The sequence below is a fragment of the Anopheles marshallii genome, chromosome 2 (assembly GCF_943734725.1).
Source record: "Anopheles marshallii chromosome 2, idAnoMarsDA_429_01, whole genome shotgun sequence".
NCBI classification, from domain to species: Eukaryota; Metazoa; Arthropoda; class Insecta; order Diptera; family Culicidae; genus Anopheles; species Anopheles marshallii.
The window spans coordinates 24,413,315-24,435,474 of NC_071326.1; the positions used below are offsets into that span (position 1 = coordinate 24,413,315).

Genomic DNA, 22,160 nt, shown 5'->3' on the forward strand with positions numbered 1-22,160 from the left:
ACTCTTCATACTTTGGCATGGGATATGATTTAACGTTTGTTAAAAGTGTACATAGCTTTTCTTTCAAAATAAAAAAACTAGTAAATTAAGTTCAAATATTAAAGTTAGAAAACAGTACATCATTACAATACAACAAATAAGTCCATGAGACAAATACTGTCCAAAAACTGTTACGAAGGTGTTCGACACTCTTGGCTTTAGGCAGGGGTGTCAAAATTTCTGTTCCACGTTCGGATTGTGACTCGATGATAAATGATAAATCGATCCATCAAAACGTTTTATTTTATCATCATCATCATCATTTTTATATTCAGTTTGTAACAATTTTAACTTAACTTTTCAAACTTAACTAAAATCTGAAAATTTATTACTTGATCATGCCAGCATAATCAAATAACACGGCATATTTTTGACAAATCTGTAATTTGACTCAACTGTTTACATAAATACAGCGTACCATTAGTGTTGCGCACCCTTGATCAAACATCATAGAAAATAGTACAGGCACCACTGTACGTACCACCGTGCTGTGGCTGATTCTCTCTTGTTTCTTACCTTCTCACGCATATCTCACTCTACCATACTTAACCCTAGTCACCCGGGGCAACCGCGGTTAAACGGAGTAGCCTAGGGATTTTTGATAATTTTTGATTCTACGACAGTCACAGCGTGTTAAAATGTGTTCAACGTGTCCAACTCACGGTTGTACTCTAACAATAAATTGTTTGTTTTTTTTTCTAGCTATTTTAATCCCCTTTTTTCATAGTGTTGACTAACCGAATCTATCAAATTTAGTATCTTTTTATTATTGGCGTCCGATTATGATATAATAATGTAACTAAAAGATGTATTTTAAATGTCCAATTTATCTTTCAACATTAACAAACTAATTTCTGCACGGCTTTGTGAACAATGATTTTTCTCTCTGCAAGAAGACTTCCAGACGATCCATCATAGTGAACTGATCTCATTGAATGTATGCGATAGTAAATGAAATTCATTAAAATCCAGAACAATAAAACAAAAACTCTTATCCGGGTTTACAAATGGCTTAACAAGTTTATTTAATATACTCCTACTTAACGGCTAAGACTATACACCTTATCGTACATTTAAAATCTTTACAAGACGCCCAGAGAGGTTTATTAAGCTGGGCATAGGAACTATTACATCTCTCTCTCTCTCTTTCTTTCTTTGTATCACATACCGATGGAGCATGGGCACAACACAAATTCTACTCCGGGCAGTCATTATCAACACTTTGGTGCCGCTTCTTTCGTTGTTACCTCGAACGATCCAAAGTGCTTGCCACTGAATGGACAGCGGGAATAGAGCCACCGTACTGCCGGATGTAGCATCTTCATGTTGTACTGATCGTGGCTGCTCCAGGTGGCGAGACTGATAACGATCCCCGCCAGCACAGTGAGCACCGTCCCGAACACACCGTAGTACATGTACGTAATCGAGTAGATTCGATTGAGCAGATTGCTCGTCTCGATCGCATCAACACCCTCCTCCAGACCGACCACCAGCAGGGATGCGTTCTTTTGCGCCTCCATCAAATCCGCGTAACACCCCTCGATCGATGTATCCAACAGTGTGTCGCTAACGTTGCTTTCAATTAACCGGCCAACCACGATCCATAGGATCGATAAATGGGATGCAACCATGCCCATCGCAGCACCCTTCCAATTGGCGAACGGTATGAACATAGCCAGCACAAACACACCCAGCAGCGGACCGGAAGTGGCCGAGATGATCAGCATCGACGATTCGATCACACCGGACAGTAGACCAACGATGAAACCAACGCCCATGATCACCACCGCGTAGATCGTACCGACGAGCTTTATCACATTCAGCTGATGTTTGTCACTCTTCTTGCGCAGTGCGGGTATTAGCGAGAGGAAATCCTCCCAGGTCACCGTGGCCAGTGAGTTAATGTTGGAGATGTTTAACGTGAGCGCCCCATTGAAAAGCGTCCCCACGAAGATGCCCCAAACGCCCGGTACACTGTCGAACCGATCCAGCATAAAGTAGGGCAGTATTTCATCCATCTTCGCGATCACGCTCGCCTTCAGGGGATCACAATGCCAGTAGATCGCATAGATGGCCATCCCGACCAACCAGGGCAGCGAGAACAGCAGTATCACTACCGGGATGTTCCACATCAGCGTGCGGCGAATCTGGCCGAACGTCGGCATGCTCAGGTAACGCTGGACAAAGTTCTGCTGGCAGCCGAGCAGACTGAGCGAGTTGAACAGCTCACCCAACCAGGCGGACGTTGTCGTAACACGCAGATGAAGATCGGCCGCAAAGTTGAAGAACGCAAAGCGATCTGCGACAAAAAAAAACACAAATGGGAAAGGGTCATCTCTGTGGAAACATTAGCACCGGCAAAGCGAAATCCTACCGTTCTCCGAGCTGATGGTGAATATCTGATCCACACCACCGACCGTAATGCTGCAGTAGATGATGATTCCGACCAGCATTGCCGTCATGCTGAGGCTCTGTATAACGTCTGCGGCAACTGCTGCCTTTAGCCCTCCGAGCGCATTGAAGAAGATGCTGATCAACGTAATGGAGAGCAGTGACACCCAGTACGGCACCCCGATGATTGTGTTCAGGGCAACGGTCGGGGTGTAGATAGTAACGCCTAAGCTCAGCAACGTCCTCAGTATGTAAGTACCTGACGCTAGACAACGCACTAAACGACTGTTGAAGCTGAAAGGAAAGCACACGGAAGGTTAATTCTTCAAGCTCTGGTAAATTCTAATCTGAAGATCATCACACTTACCGCAGCTCCAAATACTGGTAGACGGACGTTATGCCCAGATCGAAGTACACCGGTATGAAGACAAAGCATACGATCGGATACGCGGTGATGACACCGTACAGGGACTCCCACATGGCCGAACCACGGTAGAAGAATTCGCTCGGATAGCCCAACACGGAGATCACACCCAGGGTACCGCGCGCGATCGATAGCATCATCGCGAGGGTAGAAATATGACCGGCTCCGAACACATAGTCCTGCTTGCTCTTGCTGTTTGTGCTCCGACGGCAGAGCCGCTTCCGGATCGGGATCAGCGCCGATACAACCACGAAGGATACGAACACAACGTAGTTCCAGACATCGTTCGTCGTGTCGCGCTCGGTCGCGGACTGCTGCAGTTGCTGCTGCTCCTGCAGCTGTTCCTGTAACGAGACAGTGCAACACATTACACGTGCGCCGGTCGAAAGCTGTCACGAAACTTCCAACACCGTACGGTACGGGTGAAAATTAGACCTAGTTTACTCGTCATCAGCATCGTCATCGTCGTCGCTTATATCATTATCATCATCAGGTACGATCGTACCGCGTTTTGTGTCGAGATAAAGTGGCACACAGAAGCTCCCACTAATCACTGCCATTTACCCCGTTACTTTCTAACACAACGATGCCCGCCGCTGCGACGGATGCGGGGTACCGTTTGCAAAGATCCATCATAATTGTACGCTCGGCGTGCACCGCATGTAACACCATGTTACTCTTCCGCGTACAGGAAGTGAGTGAAGCGATGCCATCAACCAGTGGTTAGCACTGGCCAGCAGCAGTAGTAATGCTCGTCTCAGTTACGATCGCATCTTGACCTTGTCAGTTCGAATGATTGAACTGCACGAAACGTTGTCGCGCGAAAGAATGCAAGGAATTCGCCCGACTCGGCGTCGGAATAGGAAGGGTTCGTCGAAACTTGGTCAAAAATTAACTTGCCATAACTGTCACATGATCGCCGCTGCTAAAGCTAATTCTTCCATGAGTTATTACAAGCTGCACTTATTTCTAACTGCGGTGTAATTTTGTTGCAAGATTCATCGAACTGTGTGCGACTGGTCATTCGTTGCGGTGTAAACGTTCTGGAGCTATGTAGACCCACACAGTAATCCATGTCCAAATCGGATGGTTAAACATACTGTACCAAGTGTGAACGAATCCTCATTTTAGACATCACATAACAGATTGATACACTTCTGTTACAGTGGCATTACCACTAGTGTCGGATGAATTGGAAATCCGCCACTCCGCTCTGAAGATTCAAGAATCTTTTGAGAATCGGTTCCAGGTTTGAATGACTCCTCACTAAAGATTTATATAACTGACTTTTCATCAACATTTTCATTCCAGATGACTTTTTGCAAAAAGCTTCATTAATCATAACGCTATTTACTACCACCTCATCAAGTGGTCTAGACCTTCCATTTCTGACTTTCTTTGACTTTATTTACCCGTACAGGTGGATAACCAACCCAGCATACGGATGAATTGGCCCGGATGGGGTTTTTGTACCAGGTCCTGTCGTGTGGAACACCCGGGGGCCGTCCCGATTGATAACTTCAAGTGTGAGTTATTACTAAACAAAAAAAGCACGTAGCGTTTCATGTGCACTATTACTCACTCCACCGTCTGAGAGACAAGAAAATTCAATTATATGCCCCAGCAACTGAATGAAAGTGATGTGGAAAAACGTTTTGTTGACCGCAAATAAGTTGGACAAGCAACCGAGTGTATGTGCTTTTAGTCCGCTTGTGGTAAGATCAATATTATACGTGCGACATTAGATCTTCTACTTGAAGCAGAACATGTCTGAACACCGCCTATGGGGGGGGGATTTCCAATATTGACCATCTCCTCGCACCGGTAGACATCTTATCACCATTTTGTCACCCTCAGCTAGAGGTAAACATTATAGATAGATGTGGTAGAGTGAAGTGAAAGCCCAAACAACGCGTCCGTTTGAGGAAACAGTCATGCAGCTATAAAATTTCCCACTTTAGACCATCTGATCCAAACACAACCCAATATGCGATGAAGGTTCCGCGCAGAGCACTATGTAAATAGCAATCGGTACGAGACGAGCTTCAGCTGCTTCAGCATCAATCAAACACATTAGCGCGCCTGGGCAGTGATACACTTCACGTGCCATCAGGAATCAATCGGTTCCGATGGTACACAGTTACGCCATAACGCTGGTACACTTTCTCACGATCTTTGACACTCACTGGTAGGCGTCACTTATCAGTGAAATACTTCGCCATTAGTACATCTGATAATACGCTAATATGTTTACAGCAGCGCCGACTCTTTCAGCTTGGATTTGTTTAGTAAATTAACGTTTCAATTCTAAAACACATTACAAACTATGTTGCGTACCATGGCACAGCAGTAGGCGATCGTCGTAGACGATCGTTCGCGAAATCACACACTTTGCTCCACAAACTCTGCGGCTGGACTTTCGTTCCTCCAATAAACCGAAAACGTGTGACATTCACGTGCGAACTACTACGAAACACTCCGACAGTTCTGGCTGCCCGTTACAAACGTACGCCCAGAAGGGAACGCACGCAAATTCGGAGCACTGCTATTTGCAAAACATGCATACACCATCCACCATAAACAGCACCGAGCTACTCCCACCGATGGGGCCGGGACAGTTCCCGCCTTATGCGCCGACACTGTTGACCGTGAAGAAATTGCCGGCAGCAGAAGAAACAAAAAAGCAAGATGACCGCAAAGTTGACTAAAAACAGAACAACAATAAACTATGGCCGGGTGCTGCCGGTTCTCTGGATGGCACTGAGTAACGCGCCGATGCAAGCAAAAACGGTCCCACTGTGATCACTGGGAAGGCAACACGACAACCACCGTGGGTTGGCTGGCGCGCGGGAAAATTACAGCTGCGACACATCCAGCAGCGGTGCGAGCACCGGCTGTGATAACACTGAAACAATGCGACTAAATTCTTCAGATTTTTATATCCGTTACACCATCAAACCGGTGCGTCCAGACACTCGATGACTCTCGAGACGGAGATTCCCCTCCCCAGGCCGCTCGCAGGAAGCAAGGTGTACCGTCCCGTTCCGAAGGTACATCAGACTAATGGAACGCGTTACCTTGTCGAAGGTGCTGTAAACATTGATGGACCGATGTTCCGTGGTTATTCGCAAGAATCCTGCTTATCTGTGCTTGTGCTCGGTGTTTGTGAAATCCTATCAGCACGAAATCGGTCCGAACGTACCGGACAAACTTTGTGGCTATCAAGCACTGGGAGAATTTAAAAAGTCGGTTAATGTTTGTTGAGAAGTGCTGTGTGTGAACATATTCTTACATTTCTTACGGTGCTATGACTCACCCGGAAGTACAAGTTGCAAAAACGAACGAAGGAACTGTTTTGGCCCCACATCCCTGCGTCCACGTTCACCGGCGAAATGTTCTGTAGCTATTCAACTTTTGTTTAGTGTTATTAATCGCAGCTGCTTCTTATGCCATTTGGCAAACAAACAACCCAACATTCGTTCACGCTTTGGGAGTTTTGATTATTAGTTAGGCGAGAATGTATGTGGGGGGTTTTTCCGTTCTTAGTTATCCGATAGAGTTTCGTCCAACAACTCCAAAAAGTCCATTTCAGCCTTCTGGTTGATCTTCACTTTTCTGTTCGTTTGCCAAATTTATATACTCTAGTCGAAGACACAAGCAGAATGATCAATTTCAATTTGAAGATTCAAGCAATTCAATATTGTGTACTTGTACGACGTTTATGAACAATTTAATATTTGTTGCCAATTACTTAACAACGTTTAATTGTTGTTCCCTGTAACTTCCAATTTTCCACTACATACTGTTTAATTAACCACCTCTCGATCACCAGCGTGTGCGCTTTTACGTTTTGTTGAGTTTTCTTATCGGGTTTATACGCAACAACGCCGCATGATGATTGATCGTATCAACTCGATAATGGATTTGATCACTGTACTGCACACATTTTGTCAACCCTAACCTAAGGCACTTTACTTTGGGCGTGTTTACATCACGGGCGGGGGGCCATCAGGGGGGGGGGGGGGGGGGGGGGGGGGATTGTATCAACTTATCAGATTATTAGATGAGTATGATTGTGAGCCCCCTTCATTAACGAATTATTGATCCGATACACGTCGGCTTTATATGTGTAATTGTACTACGTTACAGACACTACAGCACTTCGACGGAGGGAAAAAAACGATGCGATCAACTTCCGAGAGCTACGCTGAATGACTGATCGCCGTAACTCGCTCCGTGTAGTGATACTGCCTAAAATAGATCTCAGCAGTTATCACACCGCATCCGAGAACACTGCAATTGTGTACACTTGCTACCAGCCAAACTCCATCTACGAAATGTACATTGTCGATGGCATCTGTCCCACACGTACACAGCCCACAGGTTTTTTTGTCTGTTGCATGTATGCGCCAACAATATTATGCACCACCGAATGTGGCTCCTCCAGATGCATCTAATGGCTGCCGGGTAGCGCACGTGTAGCGCACCACATCCATACCCGCAGTGTGCGAGTTCACCAACTTCACGTACACGGAATTGTCTCACAGTGGCGGCAGTGAAAGAGAGCCTATTTCGTTTAATTATGATATTTAACGACAATTGCTTTGCATGCATAGCTCCGCGCGATCGCGACAAACCGTTACACCTCATCGCACTGACAAGGGGAACGGTACGAATTTGACCATACATTGCCTTACAGCAACAACAACAACAACAAATCGAAAACCCACAAACCATCTCAAACTGTTCATTAGCATTTCATCAACCCGACCCAACAAATAAGTCCTATGTTTACATATACCATCGTGCGGTACACATTACCGATATGGATTTTTTTGTTTTAACGACCACAATTCAAACCAATGCGCGATAACAAGCACCTGATGGCGGGTGTGATTGAATAAAATGAAGCAACATTCGGTCGTGTACACGTGCACGGTTGGATGATTTGAAAAAATTGTACCATATGGTGTTAAGCTTTACGGTGCGCGGACAGCGTCAAGTTCAAGTGATATTTTCCTCGCATAAACGGATTCAGTTCGAATTGTCTATTTATTTACACCCATATTTTTTCGAACGCCTACGTTACATCTATGAGCTTATGTATGCCTCGCTGTTGCAGTGAAGATGCATTTAAAACTAGTCCCTCATTTTCGAAAGTGACTTTTCTTTTTCATCGTAAAGATTTTCTGAAGTTAAAATGACCAGATGGTGCTGCATTCAACAGATTGAACAGAAAACGCTGTAAATCACTCGTTCGCTTATCTTCCCTTTTCTATCGATTTGATGTTTTATGCATCGCAAATGCGACCGCACCATTTCCACCGGCCGTTACCGTACGAATGGTGAAATGTTTACTCAACGTCACAAGAATCACAACTCTCAAGCCTAATCAAGATTGACCCAGTTTTGCATCTGTTCTGGTCTGGTACCCTCCACTGACTAAACACGCTGTGCATCCTTGTTTCCAGTTTAAAGTTTAGCAAACATGTCCCTTCAAGCACGGTATGTTAGTTCTTTTTCTTTGAATTTCATTTTTCACTTCTTGTTTTCAATATCACATAACTATCTTCATACTCGCTAATTTAATTCAATAATTTAACACAAAATGAAAACTCACATGGATGTCACGATTGGTCATAACAAGCTCTCCTTACAGCGTTAGCTTCAAAATAGTTCCCGCCCCAATGCCCTAGATCTTATCTACCAGTCTAATCGTTCCGTAGTCTAAAAATGTGATGAAATGTGCAAAAGTCCTCGCATAGTAGACGAATAGGTGTATATAGTTTCGCTTACCTAATGCGTACCTCTTTTTACGGCCAGTATCCAGCTGTGCACCGCGTGATGGTTGTGAACCAAGATACCGTAGCTCGCATCCGCTTAATAAGCGTCCAGATTAAAGTTCGACAGCTTCAGGTGCTGCATGATATTGCGTGCCTCGAAATAGCCAGTATCTTGCGGATCGTCCGGATGGGGAATGAACGGTGGCTCCATCAGGTTCATGTTCTTCCAATCAATGCACGAAAAAAACGCCATTCGTTGCATCTGGTCCGCCGCTGGCCGCTTTGTTTGTTCCATTTCGAGCAACTGTTCCACCGCTTCTACGGCATCCGGTGAGAGCGACTCCTCGCCCGTTGGCCATTCGATGAGCCGGCCGAGAATGTTTTCGAACACTTTCTGCGGTGTCTCGTCATTGAACGGTGGTACGCCGGTTAGAAATTCGTACAGGCAAACGCCCAGTGCCCACCAATCCACCGCCGGACCGTGTCCTTGCTGCAACAACAGCTCCGGCGCCAGATAGTCCGGTGTGCCGAGTATTCGCTCGTCTGATAAAAGTGGTGCCCGACGCACCGATTTCGGTGTGCGGAATGGTGTTTTAACGGCTTTCGGTGTATTCTCGATCGCTGGTCCGACGACATCGGCACCGGTCGTACTGTCACACCCGACCGTAGCCGTATTGTTGGTGCAGATCGGTGACATTACCGATTCGTCTGGCATTTTGATGAAATGTGGCGGAAGTGCCTCACTGTACGCCTTTATTTTGCGTGATTGATCGATCGAGGAGGGAAGCTGAAACCGTGTGCTTTTCAGTTTGCCCAGCTGGCCACCTTCGCGGCGTATCTTTTGCGACGAGACGGGCGTCGAAAACATTACATTCGCGATCAAGTTCTCTCCTGTTTGCATCTCATCGTCGGAAAGCGATCGTACTTTCAGGACACCCTTGATCGGAGACGTTGCTTTGCGTTTCTTGGGTGTGCTTCGGTGCATCTCGCCACAGATGTCCAGAACATCGATCTCTTGCGTCAGTCCCGTGCTGGTACCGTCGCCGTCCGAGGCCAAAGAATCTATACGGTTCACTAAGTGGCGTCCTCGTTTAACGCCCCTGTAAAAACAATTGTACGACTTTAAGATATGCTTACAAAACTAAACCAGACCCTGTTTTACGAACCTAAGAAATTCGGGTCTTTTGAATCCGCGCATGCCGTTCCGCACGGGTGAGTGTGAGATTTCGGTTATGTTGCTCATGCTGTAACTAATATATAATTCTTCTTAATAATGCTTTACTGAAAACAAAGTTAACAACTGAACAAACCACCTACCTTCTTGAAAAGTCCGAACTGAAATCTTTGTTGCTGTTGTTCGAGTTGTTTTCCGCCTTTTCGATCGCCGATAGCTCGCAGGGTATGTTGGACATATCACTCTTCCTACTCGAAACGCCGGAATCTTCCGTGTAATTTCGATGTGTCTTCTTTGAAACCTGCAAGAGATCAAGATCGCATTACCAATCTTGTGGCAAATAGGCAAACAAAACTTTCCCGTACCATCAAACATTCGAATGGATCTTTCAGTCTGGTTTTCTCCTCGCCACTGTTGGTACTGTCGGCGTTTTCTTTGTTCTGTGTGCGTTCTGCAACCCGTCCCAACCTTTGCCGAACTTCCTTTACAGATTCGCAGCTACCACTCGAACTCGACTTTCCTTCATCACTAGAATTACACGTATAGTACAGAGACGAATCGAACTTTTCCTCTACAATCGTAACCTCCGAAGGCACCACCGCTTTAATCTCCTCACTCGTGCTCACATTCTGTTCGGCAGAAAAGAACGGACTTACACCGGACATTTTGCTATCGTTCTGTTGCCGTGATTGGCCGAACGAGCTGTCCGATTCATGGTCGGAAGTTTCCTCCCTTATTGGCAAGTTCGAGGAAACTCCAGCAGCAGCCACATCCGCTACAATACGCTTGTCGTGTGAACCGAAGGACAGATGGGAAGTGAGCGACAGCAGCTGGCCGGGTGTACGTGCGTTCAGATTCGGAGAGCAGTTGATCAGGTCCGATATTTCCAAATCTCGTCGCATTTCGATACGGCTCAGTCCGAAATCGGTCAGCTTCACGTGCCCGGATGCGGCCACCAGCATGTTGTCCGGTTTTATATCCCGATGAACGATACCGTGCCCGTGTAGGTACTGCAGTGCGAGACAGATTTCGGCCGCATAAAACCGAGCCGTAGGTTCATCGAAAAACCCATACATGGCCAGCAGTGACTTGAGATCACCACCCACCATATATTCCATCACGAGGTACACGGAGGACAGCGTTTGCAGGGAGTAGTAGAGCGTCACACAGTACGGACTGCGCGAAAGTGCCAAAGCATTCCGCTCCGTGATCACCTGCGAGACCATGTTTTTGTTGATCATTTCCGTCTTTTGCATCACCTTGATAGCGTACAGTTTGTTTTGGTCACTCTTTTTGTAACCGAGAAACACTTTCCCGAAAGCACCACGGCTGATCGGTTTCAGGATGCTAAAATCCTTTATGGTGGGAAGCTGCAATGGGGAACAGATACGGTCATCAACGCACAGTTGGCCTGGCAGGATGAATTGATTTGTTTACGTTACCTTCGGACTTGCTGTTCCATTCTGTGCGGTAAAGTTCTCTAACGTACGAAATATGGAATCATCTTCATTCGAGTTTGTGTTGCCGCTACCGCATTCTGCAAGCGTTAATGTTACTTTTTTCTTCGGCGTTGTATGATGCTCGCTTAACATGGAATGCTCTTTCCCAACCACCGTCACCGTTTCTGCCATCGTACACGAGGAACACTTTACTTTACCAATTGCGTACACTGCCGTTTATTCGCATTACGCTTTGGAGTCGCCTAGTACACTTTCAATTTGATAACGCTTTATTTGTTTCAGAACGTTTCGTACGTTTTTCTTTGCTTTTTTCTCGCAAGTTGTCGATTTAAATGGCCATGTGTCAAGTTTTGTACGGGCTGGTACATTCGAAGCACTTTGACAGCTCGCGTTAAACAAGAACAAGAAGAAGACCAATGACAACTGCGATTATTCAAAAAATGGTGTGACTATTGCACGGGTTCCAAAACTGTGCATGGAATTAGAAATAATTTTCTTTAATACCATTAAAATCATTCAAAAAGTGGTACCAGCATGAAAATTTACGCAATTCTGAGGCGCCGAAATTGCGCGAATAACGCACAATGGTCCAACCTTTTTTTACCACTTTTTAAATTTGAAAATTCGAATTGATATTTGCAACGGCTTTTTCAAGTTGTTCCCGCATTACAACCTTCGAATTGATCAAATATCGCCTACCCAAAAAGCAATATTATAGTTTTTGAGAAAATTCTCGTAAGTTCAGTCAATCGGAATAGTCTTCGCGTGTAGCCGCAAAGGAATTATTTCAATATTTGCTTATCTCCAATATTAATTCACAGTCGACATATGGTCGACATATTGTCGACATACGCATAACGGTGATTTAAAATAACCGTTTGTCATCTAATACCTTTCTACGGAGTTCAGTGTCTAATGTGTTAATAAGACCACTATAAAATCCGCATTTATAAAATTAGTTAATGATCACCAACTGTCTATTTCGATAAAGTTTTGCTGCACAGCACGGTTAATGAGTTAAAAAAAATGCACTTCTATGCGCCAAGCAGAGCTAAAAAGCATACGTAGATCAAAGAAATTTATTCACATAACATTCCACTTTACAATCGACCGGTACACGTCTATGCTTGTAAACTGCATTATAAATTGTAGACACGGTTTGTATTCTTTGTGCGCAAGCTACGGCTAATTTCGATTAGTTCTCATTTACATTTGCTTCAGATAAGTATTTGTTTGTTTGCCCCTCGGTAACACGACATGTATACACTAGGTTTAATTTAAGTTCCGCCTTCTGCCCGTTGCTTAACCACACGGCAATAACTTTAAGCACGAATAGATAGAAAGCATCGTAGCAACAATGCTTAGTGTTTGTGTAGTTTTTGGGAAAAATAAAGTAAGTCAAGCACTTTTACACTTCACAAGCCCTTATCTCCATACTATCGATATAAAAGATGCCTAACATTCTGTATACATCAATGTGAACCCCTTTACTTAATACGAATAGTATACTAAAACGATTCAATAGCTAAGGACAATATTTACATCTACGAAAATAAACCCTATAGTTTGATGCTGAGACTGAATCGTCTATCTCTAGTAAGATTGAATTGCCTTGTTATTTTAGATTTAAATTTTATGTTTTCTTATACTCAACCAGAAATATGGGAATGGCAAAAATCTGAACAATTATATATAAAATGCACGTTTTTTTTCTGCACCATATGTGTGTATTTTGATTCCAAATAGTATAATAAGTTTTCGAAATGTTTTCAAATGGTAATTTTATACGATAAGGCCATTTAATGTCTGCGGTGCTATAGTGCTAAGATTTCGGAAAATATATCATTGTTTATCGTGTGTTAGTTGATTTTGTTCCTTATCTGCCATTATTACCACAATGGCTGTTTGTTTACCTTCCATAGTTTTCGATCCCGCTATCTTTTTTACTGAGATTGATCATTACTACGCTAGTAAGGCTTGTTTGGTGCTGGGACAAGAAATTCGGATTTAACGTTAAGTGCTGACTAATCTATCACGCATCTAATCCATACAGCACTTGATATGCTGAAAGCTACTATGCTTGGGCGTTTGCCGCCATTCGCTGTTTGGCGTGGTGCAATGTGCAATGGTTGCCTTTACGACTGCTGAGCAAGCGCTTGTTACGATGGACCGTTTTTAAAGCGCCGTGTTCCAGTGCGCTACGGGAAGGTGGGCGACAAATCTTCCCAAAAGCAACATCATCAGCGGGATCACTGCACCGGATGTGACGATCATTACCGTACCGCTGCAGTGGTGCTCGTGCTTGTTTTCGAAAAATTCGGCCTCTTCGTCGCACAGGCACACTTTGTACGTGTTGTTTCCGTTGCTGTTCAGCATGCTGCTGGTGAGAAACGTTTTGCTTGTCACCAGCGTCGTGGTCGGCTTGGTAGCATTCTCGATGGCGCACATCATGCCGTAATCGCATTGAGCGGAATCACCACACAGATGCCGTAGTCCTGGGAATGAGAGGAATAAAAAACACATGGAGAATATAGATCTTTTGAGTGTGAATACGTGAGACAACAGTCTCAGTCAGTGATCTATTATTTAAAGGTTTTCTTATATAAATGGTGTGTGTTCTTTGGCTCAGGACTTTATTATTCATTTGAAACGCTAAGACTTCCTCAATATAGTCAGTGATAAGCGTTTGTCCAACCTCGACGTTGTCTGTAATGATCTCGCGTTACGTGTATATATTTTTATAAAACACTATGTTCTAACCGTTCTATGCTGTCCAGTGAATTAGACAGCCCGTAGACTAACAAAATTAATAATAAGTAATAGTAAAAACATACCCCAAGTCGATAAAACGGTAAAACATACTGCATACAACAACAAAATTGCATACTTTTAGGCGTAATCAACTACATCAACTACATACAACTCTTTAATAATTTAATAACTTTAATAACTACAACAAGAGTTAAATAATCGCACCAATCAGTTGTATGAACTAAACCACACATAGAAAAAATCTTTATTCCACCGGAGTTTCAAACACTATCCAATAGTCGAGTCTTGAACTTCGTTTCGTTTTATCTTCCTCTACTATGAGTGATATAGAGGTTTGTACCTGACCTGATAAGCTGATAGAAGACCCGATATCTTGTTATACAACCTTTTTCAAGTATCACTACAGTTCAGTAAAAGGGTACCACGGTGTGAAAATTTAATTACAGTAGTACCCTAAAAGTATGCAAAATTAAGACAAACCTATCATAACAATTCCTGACTGTTCAAAGACAATAATGTATCTGCTTTTTGTAATCGGCACAAAATCCTCAAGAGAGTTAGTCCTACTATTTCTGATTTTCTTTTACTTAATTTACCCAAATAGCTAGGTAGTCAGTCCTGCGTATGGGAGATTTGGTCCGGACGGGATTTTGGACCTGTCTCGTCGTGTAAAGACCGACTCCCCTGCCAACACGCCTCCGAACCGCCCATGTCTAAGTATAACTAAGTATGCAAAAAAACATATCTTATTGCAGATCGAGTCACGTAACTGTACTCTATTTTTCCACAACACTAAGCCCATTTCTGCTAAGGTCATGCAACATGCAACATCCTGCGTCCTTCGCCTCACCCCAATGGGTGTTCGCCATAATTCATGTAACAGGAGGTTACGCGGACAGTGAAATGTTGAAACAGTCCGTATCTAAACAAAACCAACCTCTCAACCTTTGGAACGAGGTAGCATAAAGGCTGCATGTGAACTCGCTGGCCGTTACCCGACCCTTGGAACGGAAGCTTTCGACAAATTTATTGCTCAAACGCAAGTCACTACTCCTGCCACGGGCTGAGTGTTACTTTCCTTTTTGCCGCCTATCAGTTTTATAATAGTGCAACAACAGCAAAAGAAACGTTTTTCGCTATTCGCTTCTGTACGGATCTGTTGCATGTTTTTTTTTTTGCCAAACGGCAGACTGTTCGCTTGTTACCTGGGCGCTGAAAATGGTTTGCTAATACACTCACACTCGAGCAAACAATGATTGTACATGCTATCGAAATTGGCTCCAATTTCCGGAACCACTGCACGGTTTGCATTGCCTACCTTTATATTTGGCGGAACATAATCCATTTACTGGTGCCTTGAAATCACCGCACAGGCACCGCATACGATCATCGATCGGATCGAGTACGCAGCTCGTGTTTTGTATCGTACTGCAATCCCCATGATTGGTACAGCTTTTGGCTACCACTGCAAAGAGAAAAATATCAAAGATTAACTATTTAAGGTAAGTTTCAGTAAAATTTTTATTTATTAATTTTTTAGTTATTTATTTATTATAATTATAACGGCTCTTAGCTGTATTATCAGGTTTCAGTAAAATGTAATGAAAAAAAACAACAATGTGCCCCACAACCTAACAGCATGAAATCTTGAAGAAAGGATAAACGTGCCGGAAGCAACGATGCACTCGGTTCACCCGCAAGTTTTAATGCCGTGGTCAATTTGCCAAGTGCACACCACGTCTTACGTGCCTAGCGTCAATTACAATTCTGACAAAATCAAAACGTTTGCCAAACGAAGCAGGAACCCGTTGGCGCTGAAGGGGGATTAACGTTGTTTTTTTCTCTCTCTCTCTCCCTCTGTTCCTTTCTTTGATAGTGCACTTTTCATTCGCTGCATGTAGCATGCACCTCCGCACAAACAAGTCTTTGTTCAAAATGTTCAAGTATAGCTGCAAAAAGAGTTTTTTTTTATTTACTTCAATTTAATTTTCCCACTACTCAACATTTTGCTAGCACGCCGTGTTTGATGACAACCGATGATAAAGGTGCTGTTTGAGATATTTGTTGTTGTTGTTGTTGCAGTCTTGGCGCTAATACTGCTGCTACTTGCCCAATGCCTATAATTCAGCGGGCACAGAGCGGGGTTTTTTTTTGCCCAGTGTGATAGGTGAACTTAAATTATCCACCATTATGTGCAACAAGGTGGTTCATGATCGAGTTTCGTGCACAATTGGTAGTCCTTCTAAATCGCGCCTTCTGCCTGTGCCTTATCTAAATTACAGTGAAACCCGTCCCGGTGTTTCGACGTGACTTTTAAAGGTCACAAGGGTGTATCGATTTGGGGATCATTTCACTAGATCGGTTATTATGACCAGTACTAACACAGTAGCGTATGGTTGTGCTTATTTACGTCTGTGCAATTGTTTCAATCATCTACAATTATTGCTCAAGACAACACTAACATACGTAAGCCAACACTACGAAGCTTACAATATCGTAAGATGATGCTACTCTCGGTGTAGTGATAAGTCCATTAAAAATGAATAGTTGCAATTCATAGCTCAAATTACGCACAGAAATAGCTTCCCGGGGTCAAAAGAAGTGCCTTTTCTAATATTTAAATGCAGTTCATTCATCTGTATTCGTACTCAAGCTGCAACGTTGACCACAAATAACCAAATTCATTGTGGTCACAGTCAATGGTTGTGTCCATTTTAACTGAAAGTATGGGGCGTTGAGCAGTTTGAAATATTAAAACAATCACAAACGACGTTCACACTAAAATAGAAACTTATTCATGCTTTCGAATCATATTGGGTTCGTTGTACAGCCGTGAATCAGTGTATTATTCCCTCCGACTTTTGGGCTGTATCTTTCAAGCGAACGCCTAAAGCTATGCAATTCATTCAATTACAGGGGCTGCTAGAACAAAGGGGTTTTTTCAAATTGAAGTGGAATGTAGTCCACATAATCATGCTTCTCAGACAACATTTTTCGTTTGACAAATAAAACTTAGATTCGATCGTTTTAGTAACCAAAACCTGTTAAATAGAAAAGATTGTTTGCGAACAAAAGTTTTGTCTGCGTAGCATGATTTAACGGATAAAGGGTAAATATGAAATTTTAACTAATTTCCGGAAGTTGTTTACATTAAAAATTATTTTATGCAAAGTTTTTTCGATAGCTCAACCGTCATGCAGCTTAGCACAGAATTGATTTCACCTTTTGAAAGCTCGTTAAAAGTAGAAAGATTATTCAACGTCAAAAACAAGGCAAAAAAGTGGATTGAATGCAGATTAAATATCTGCACGATTTAGCAAACATCATACGGCCTTACACTGTGTTGATATGGCTTAAATAATCAACTTTTGGAAACAGGTTGCACCGTTATGCAAAATTTCTTAAGATTTCTTAAGGAAAGTCATCTTTTTCTTTTCTAAGCCTTTTCAAATATTCGGTCTTTGAGTGTAATTTCATCATTTTTCGTAGGTACATGATCAGCATCACTATTGGTATATGATTCCACCACAATAGGAACTATACCATTATCGATAAAATAAAACATGTACAAGAAGTAATTCGTTTCGTCAAATTCACTATGTTTAATGGAGGATATCGTTGATTTTTTTTCAAGAGCAACCCGTGTTATCTATCATATTTTGTCGAAACAACGAAATTTGATCCTTCCAAACAACTTCAACAAGTTCTAATAGTGCGTATGTTGACTAAATGCACCTCTATTGGCACACTTGCCACATAATCTTCCAAGGGGGTTAAATACACAACAACGAAGCAACAAGTTCGGTACGAATAAAATATCTCACAACATAATGTTCCCACATAGCCATCATTTCCTTTGCCCATTGCTTGATCTTTTACAAAGATTCATGTTCAGCTAATCGGTAGTAAACCGTAGTAATCGAATTGCTTGTTCCACTCTGTAAGCTATCACGCCACAACTACACGATCGACCCCGTCGATAGTTTCAATTAGCTCGGTGCTACTAAAACCATTTTATCAAGATTTCGATAAACGTGCAATTAATTCGAACACCAGCGAACGCTAATCCAACGGTGCGACATACTAAACGCGACACCACCAACTTTTCGACCACGCGCTGGCCTTCCCGTCGCCTGATTCGGTACGATTGTCAACATTCGTGGGACCATAAATTTTCACCTTTAGCATAATCCCGCCATGGTTTTTTGGCTGTTATGCTTTGCCGTGTAGCTTACCGGCCAACGGAACAGTGAGACTTTTCGGGCAAAACTCGGCAACTGCCAATCTGTTGATTGGTACTGGTCTATTCTCGTAAGTAGAAAGTGCTTCAGCCTAACCGTGTGCGCCAGGAAAACCAGGTAAACGTAAACCGAAAGGTACTTACTATTCCGTACCGAACGAGTTGTTAATTTGTATTCAATTATTCGGTATTTATACGTCCAGCATTAGTCTCCCGGTCCAGTACCCTGTTCCATTGCATACATTGAGGCGTCGAAAATTGCGATCGTGTACCGAGAACGATAGCCGACGCCAAATGTTCTGCACTATCATTCGCGCTACCTTTTTCTGGTGTGATTTGGGGTGATTATTCGTTGGGCCAATGGATTTTTTCGTCCGCTTGATTTTATCTGCTCAACAGAATTAACTAGCCACCCTACCCTACCCGAAATTTATTTACCAACGCTCATTGGTATGGTAATGTGTCGGCCCACTACCAGTTCCCCCAGCTCCAGCGAACCCCCAGGCTTGGCTGAACGGCACCGAGGACGACCGCAACCATTAACATGTTTTCAGCAAAGTAAAGGAATGTGCTGAAGCGAATACCTGCCATTGTTACGAGTTCATCCCTAGTCGCAAAAAGGATCTACGCACGCACATCGCCAAAAGCGGTCAGGATCGCGCACGTGCACCAGCTAACGGGCCCGATTACCGAGACGGCTGGCGACGGAACAGAGCCAACCGTCCGTATTTTCTGAACGGGGATTGCCCGACACATCGCGTTGCGTGCGTTCGTTTTCGGGGTGTAACACATACGGGACCAGGCCAGAACTCCTAACCACCCCGGAGCAGCAAACCCCGTAACGCATAATCTTGGCGCTTTTTTGTTTTGTTTTTCTGTTGCGCGTGTAATACAGGTGATTAGAGCCTTTTATGCTTCAATAGGAAATGGAAAAATTCCATTTTCGATAGTTCACGCTCGGTTGGCGCGAGCTCACATGTTGAATCGGTGTGGCAAAGAATGCGGTGGTGCTTTCGGTTAGCCAAAAGTTTCGCTTCGCCTGTTTGTCCCGCAAACGTAGCTACAAACTGTTGACCTTTCGTTCGATGGATTGTCATACTTTGGTGGTCAGCAATCGAGATTTAAAACGTAGTCTTTTTTCACTCGCACTCACACACTGTGCGATTTTGGGCAAAATTTAACAAAACACGCACCCAGGCATGCTAATTCGACTACGTGGGCATTTGATAATGAGGGGGGAGGGGAAAGATATTCTCCCACTGATTACTCAATCCAATTGCAGAATACCGTGCAACGTCGGACAGCACACGGGAAGTATGAAGAGTAGATAAGGCAGAAGCTTAATTAACTGTCAGAATAAAGATGGTTGGTTGCTTATTAGCGTCCACGGCAAACCGCTAGGCGGATAAGCAGAAATAGTCATATTGAAAAAAATCATTCTTTTACTATTATTTATCAAATATAAACATCTTGCGAGCATTATTTTCTTTTTTAGTAGCTTTTCAGGTTTTCATGTTTGGCTAGCAGCGCCTGAAAGTAGGCTCCATAAGGTCCGAAGGTCCGTAACAAAACTATAAAACAACTATTTTTCTGACAACAACAAAAACGGCTTTTAAAATAAAAAATCTGCAAAGTTGTACACAGTAAAAAATACGTAGTTTTACGGGGCATATTTTTACGAACACTTTAACATATTTTTCCACCAGCTCGAAAAGCGCTTTTTATACCAAAGCTATGATCCCTTACAAAAAATCGTTGTTTTGGGTGCGTATCATCATTACAAAAAGTGTTAAAACTATCATAAAAATGAATTTGGAACCAGTTGAGTAACCATTTTTATAACAGTTGAGTAACTCCAGTCATGCAATTCAAACGGGTGAATTTTGGAACTTTCGTGAATTTGTTTTTAAGTAGTTTTTTTGATCACATCGATTTGTTTCCTATTTTTTCTTACAATGCTTTAAAAATAACCTTTATAAATACAACAATAAGGTTGCTAATAAACTGCCTACAACATGTACAAGAAAATAAATAAAAATATCATAAAAATCATTAAATTTTCAACTAGTTTCAGATGTGTCTAAAGCAACCACCCACCATTTGCAAAATTGTAAAAAAATAAATCAGACACAATCTTTAATGAATGAGAAATACTGCGGCATTTTTCTCAGACTTTTCCTATAGCCCGCGGTTACGGAGCACCCTCCCTTTATATCTGCTACTTCAATAACCTTTACGAACTGTACAAAAATAATGTTGAAGTAAACAAATAATACAGTACATAAAGTGGGAAAAAATATGAAAAAATGCTGTAGTAACATGTCATAAAAGATGCTTTTTTTTATCTTATACAACTCTGCATCCCTGCACAACATCATGTTTTATCTCTCTCTGCAAGTTTATTGCTATTCTAAAATCTTATAACTATGTTACGGACTGTACAACGATTGTGTTGTGTGTGCATTTTTTTTTTCAAAGGAAGATGACTTTTCTGGGGTTTTCTCTGTCTCTAAAGTCCCAAAAACTCGGGTGTAAAAATACGATGTTGAAAAGTTGTTTGCATAACTTCAGGAGTTTGCATGTAAAACATGCTACAGTAATATAATTCACGTCAAGTGTTTTATCATACCATAAGTTTTTGAGTTCACTCAGATATGCTGTTGTAATTGATATAAAACTGCTTCTTTTGTCTGGCTTAGTAGACAATCACTGAATATTATTGAACTAAGATCCGGGTTGCATACTTTTAAGCTCATAATGCTGATTATTTCATACCATTGCTCTTGGTTGAGAAGTCATTCAATATGATTTGTTGACACAACTGTACTCACACAACAACTCAGTCAATGGGATAGGAGATTAAGACCAAAAATAAGTCAAGTGAATACTTTTTACGGTGGACTTCAAATAGAAACTCAAATCATTATTGCCTTCTCTTCAACAAAAGTAATTAAATTCGTTAAGAGTGTAACGTTTACATGAAAACAAACTAACCAAACCACAACTTCCCAAAACATCGATGACTTACCCGGCGGTGGTGTTGGGGCTGCCTGTTGATTCGTGTTTGACTTCCCAAATGTAGTCAGCGCCGACGAGCTGACGCCGAACAGCACTATCAACACAGCGAACAGTGCACTTATGCTTCCGCAATGTGTCATTTGCTTGAGTGGACCCATGTTTGGTTCCTTTCTACTTTCGTCACACTACCAAACACACCACCGTAGCGGGTCACAAGTGATGCACTTCTGGTTCCTGCAGCGCACAAGATACTACGTCACAGGAAATGTTAAAATTTATGTACTACGACCGTTACACACACTCCACCGTTAACGCGCCTGGTGAAGCTCCGTTGTCAAACTAATGAGTCACTTACGGCCAATCCACACGATCCAACAGACCGATAGCGTTAAACTCCCACAGGTTGAGCGATTAGCCCGGGCGTGCAGAAGAAGTTACCAACTTTCCACCGACATGCCACCGTACAACGTTCCTGTCGTAGAGTCCCCTTCAAGGTGTGTTGTACATAGCGACATTAAGCAACCGGGAGAGCAATTTCTGCAGCGTTTCTGCGTGCCAGACCCCTGCCTGGGTTAGCACTGATTCGTAGACCGAACTTTCGCTACCGTTACAACTATCCGTGCCCTACCGTGACTCGTGTTTGCGACCGACCCGTTGCGAGTGCCGTGACGAAGTGAGCGATACAACCAAACCGTCCAGTTCCACCAACCCGCGATGTGCGGGGATCGTTACCTCTCGGGGAAGACTCGCCGAGGAACCGAGTACACACAAGGGGCAAGGTTTGCGTGTTTTGGCAACGGCTTGGCCACGGCCCTCCCGGAATCAACCTGCTTTTGATGTGTTAAAACAAAAACTCGCA

At 43.0% G+C, this 22,160-nt stretch overlaps 3 protein-coding genes across 3 annotated transcripts; all 3 read right to left on the reverse strand.

The window, feature by feature from the left end:
- Positions 1-1,253: 1,253 nt before the first annotated feature.
- On the reverse strand, positions 1,254-6,221 carry LOC128717304 (sodium-coupled monocarboxylate transporter 1-like). Its single transcript, XM_053811430.1, has 4 exons — positions 6,171-6,221; positions 2,798-3,198; positions 2,414-2,724; positions 1,254-2,338 (listed from the first exon to the last, which is right to left on the reverse strand). The coding sequence occupies exons 1-4, from the start codon at positions 6,219-6,221 to the stop codon at positions 1,254-1,256; spliced, it is 1,848 nt and encodes a 615-aa protein (XP_053667405.1).
- A 2,513-nt stretch (positions 6,222-8,734) lies between these two features.
- Positions 8,735-11,442, reverse strand: LOC128707050 (serine/threonine-protein kinase greatwall). The gene is made up of 5 exons (XM_053801996.1): positions 11,254-11,442; positions 10,177-11,181; positions 9,955-10,112; positions 9,804-9,887; positions 8,735-9,737 (listed from the first exon to the last, which is right to left on the reverse strand). Exons 1-5 carry the CDS (start codon positions 11,440-11,442, stop codon positions 8,735-8,737), a joined length of 2,439 nt encoding a protein of 812 aa, XP_053657971.1.
- A 2,004-nt stretch (positions 11,443-13,446) lies between these two features.
- LOC128708645 (uncharacterized) lies at positions 13,447-21,459 on the reverse strand. The gene is made up of 3 exons (XM_053803624.1): positions 21,312-21,459; positions 15,362-15,508; positions 13,447-13,766 (listed from the first exon to the last, which is right to left on the reverse strand). Exons 1-3 carry the CDS (start codon positions 21,457-21,459, stop codon positions 13,447-13,449), a joined length of 615 nt encoding a protein of 204 aa, XP_053659599.1.
- Between the last annotated feature and the right edge of the window lie 701 nt (positions 21,460-22,160).

Excerpts from the sequence above, each read along its gene's own strand:
- LOC128717304 (XM_053811430.1), bottom strand. The coding sequence starts at position 6,221 with ATGTGGGGCCAAAACAGTTCCTTCGTTCGTTTTTGCAACTTGTACTTC. Across the intron at positions 3,199-6,170 it reads TTTGCAACTTGTACTTCCGG|GAACAGCTGCAGGAGCAGCA; the intron begins GTGAGTCATAGC and ends GTCTCGTTACAG. Across the intron at positions 2,339-2,413 it reads CACCATCAGCTCGGAGAACG|ATCGCTTTGCGTTCTTCAAC; the intron begins GTAGGATTTCGC and ends TTTTTGTCGCAG.
- LOC128707050 (XM_053801996.1), bottom strand. The coding sequence starts at position 11,442 with ATGGCAGAAACGGTGACGGTGGTTGGGAAAGAGCATTCCATGTTAAGC. Across the intron at positions 9,888-9,954 it reads AGTTCGGACTTTTCAAGAAG|TTACAGCATGAGCAACATAA; the intron begins GTAGGTGGTTTG and ends ATTATATATTAG. Across the intron at positions 9,738-9,803 it reads AAAAGACCCGAATTTCTTAG|GGGCGTTAAACGAGGACGCC; the intron begins GTTCGTAAAACA and ends TTGTTTTTACAG.
- LOC128708645 (XM_053803624.1), bottom strand. The coding sequence starts at position 21,459 with ATGGGTCCACTCAAGCAAATGACACATTGCGGAAGCATAAGTGCACTG. Across the intron at positions 15,509-21,311 it reads AGCCCCAACACCACCGCCGG|TGGTAGCCAAAAGCTGTACC; the intron begins GTAAGTCATCGA and ends TTCTCTTTGCAG. Across the intron at positions 13,767-15,361 it reads ATGTTCCGCCAAATATAAAG|GACTACGGCATCTGTGTGGT; the intron begins GTAGGCAATGCA and ends TCTCATTCCCAG.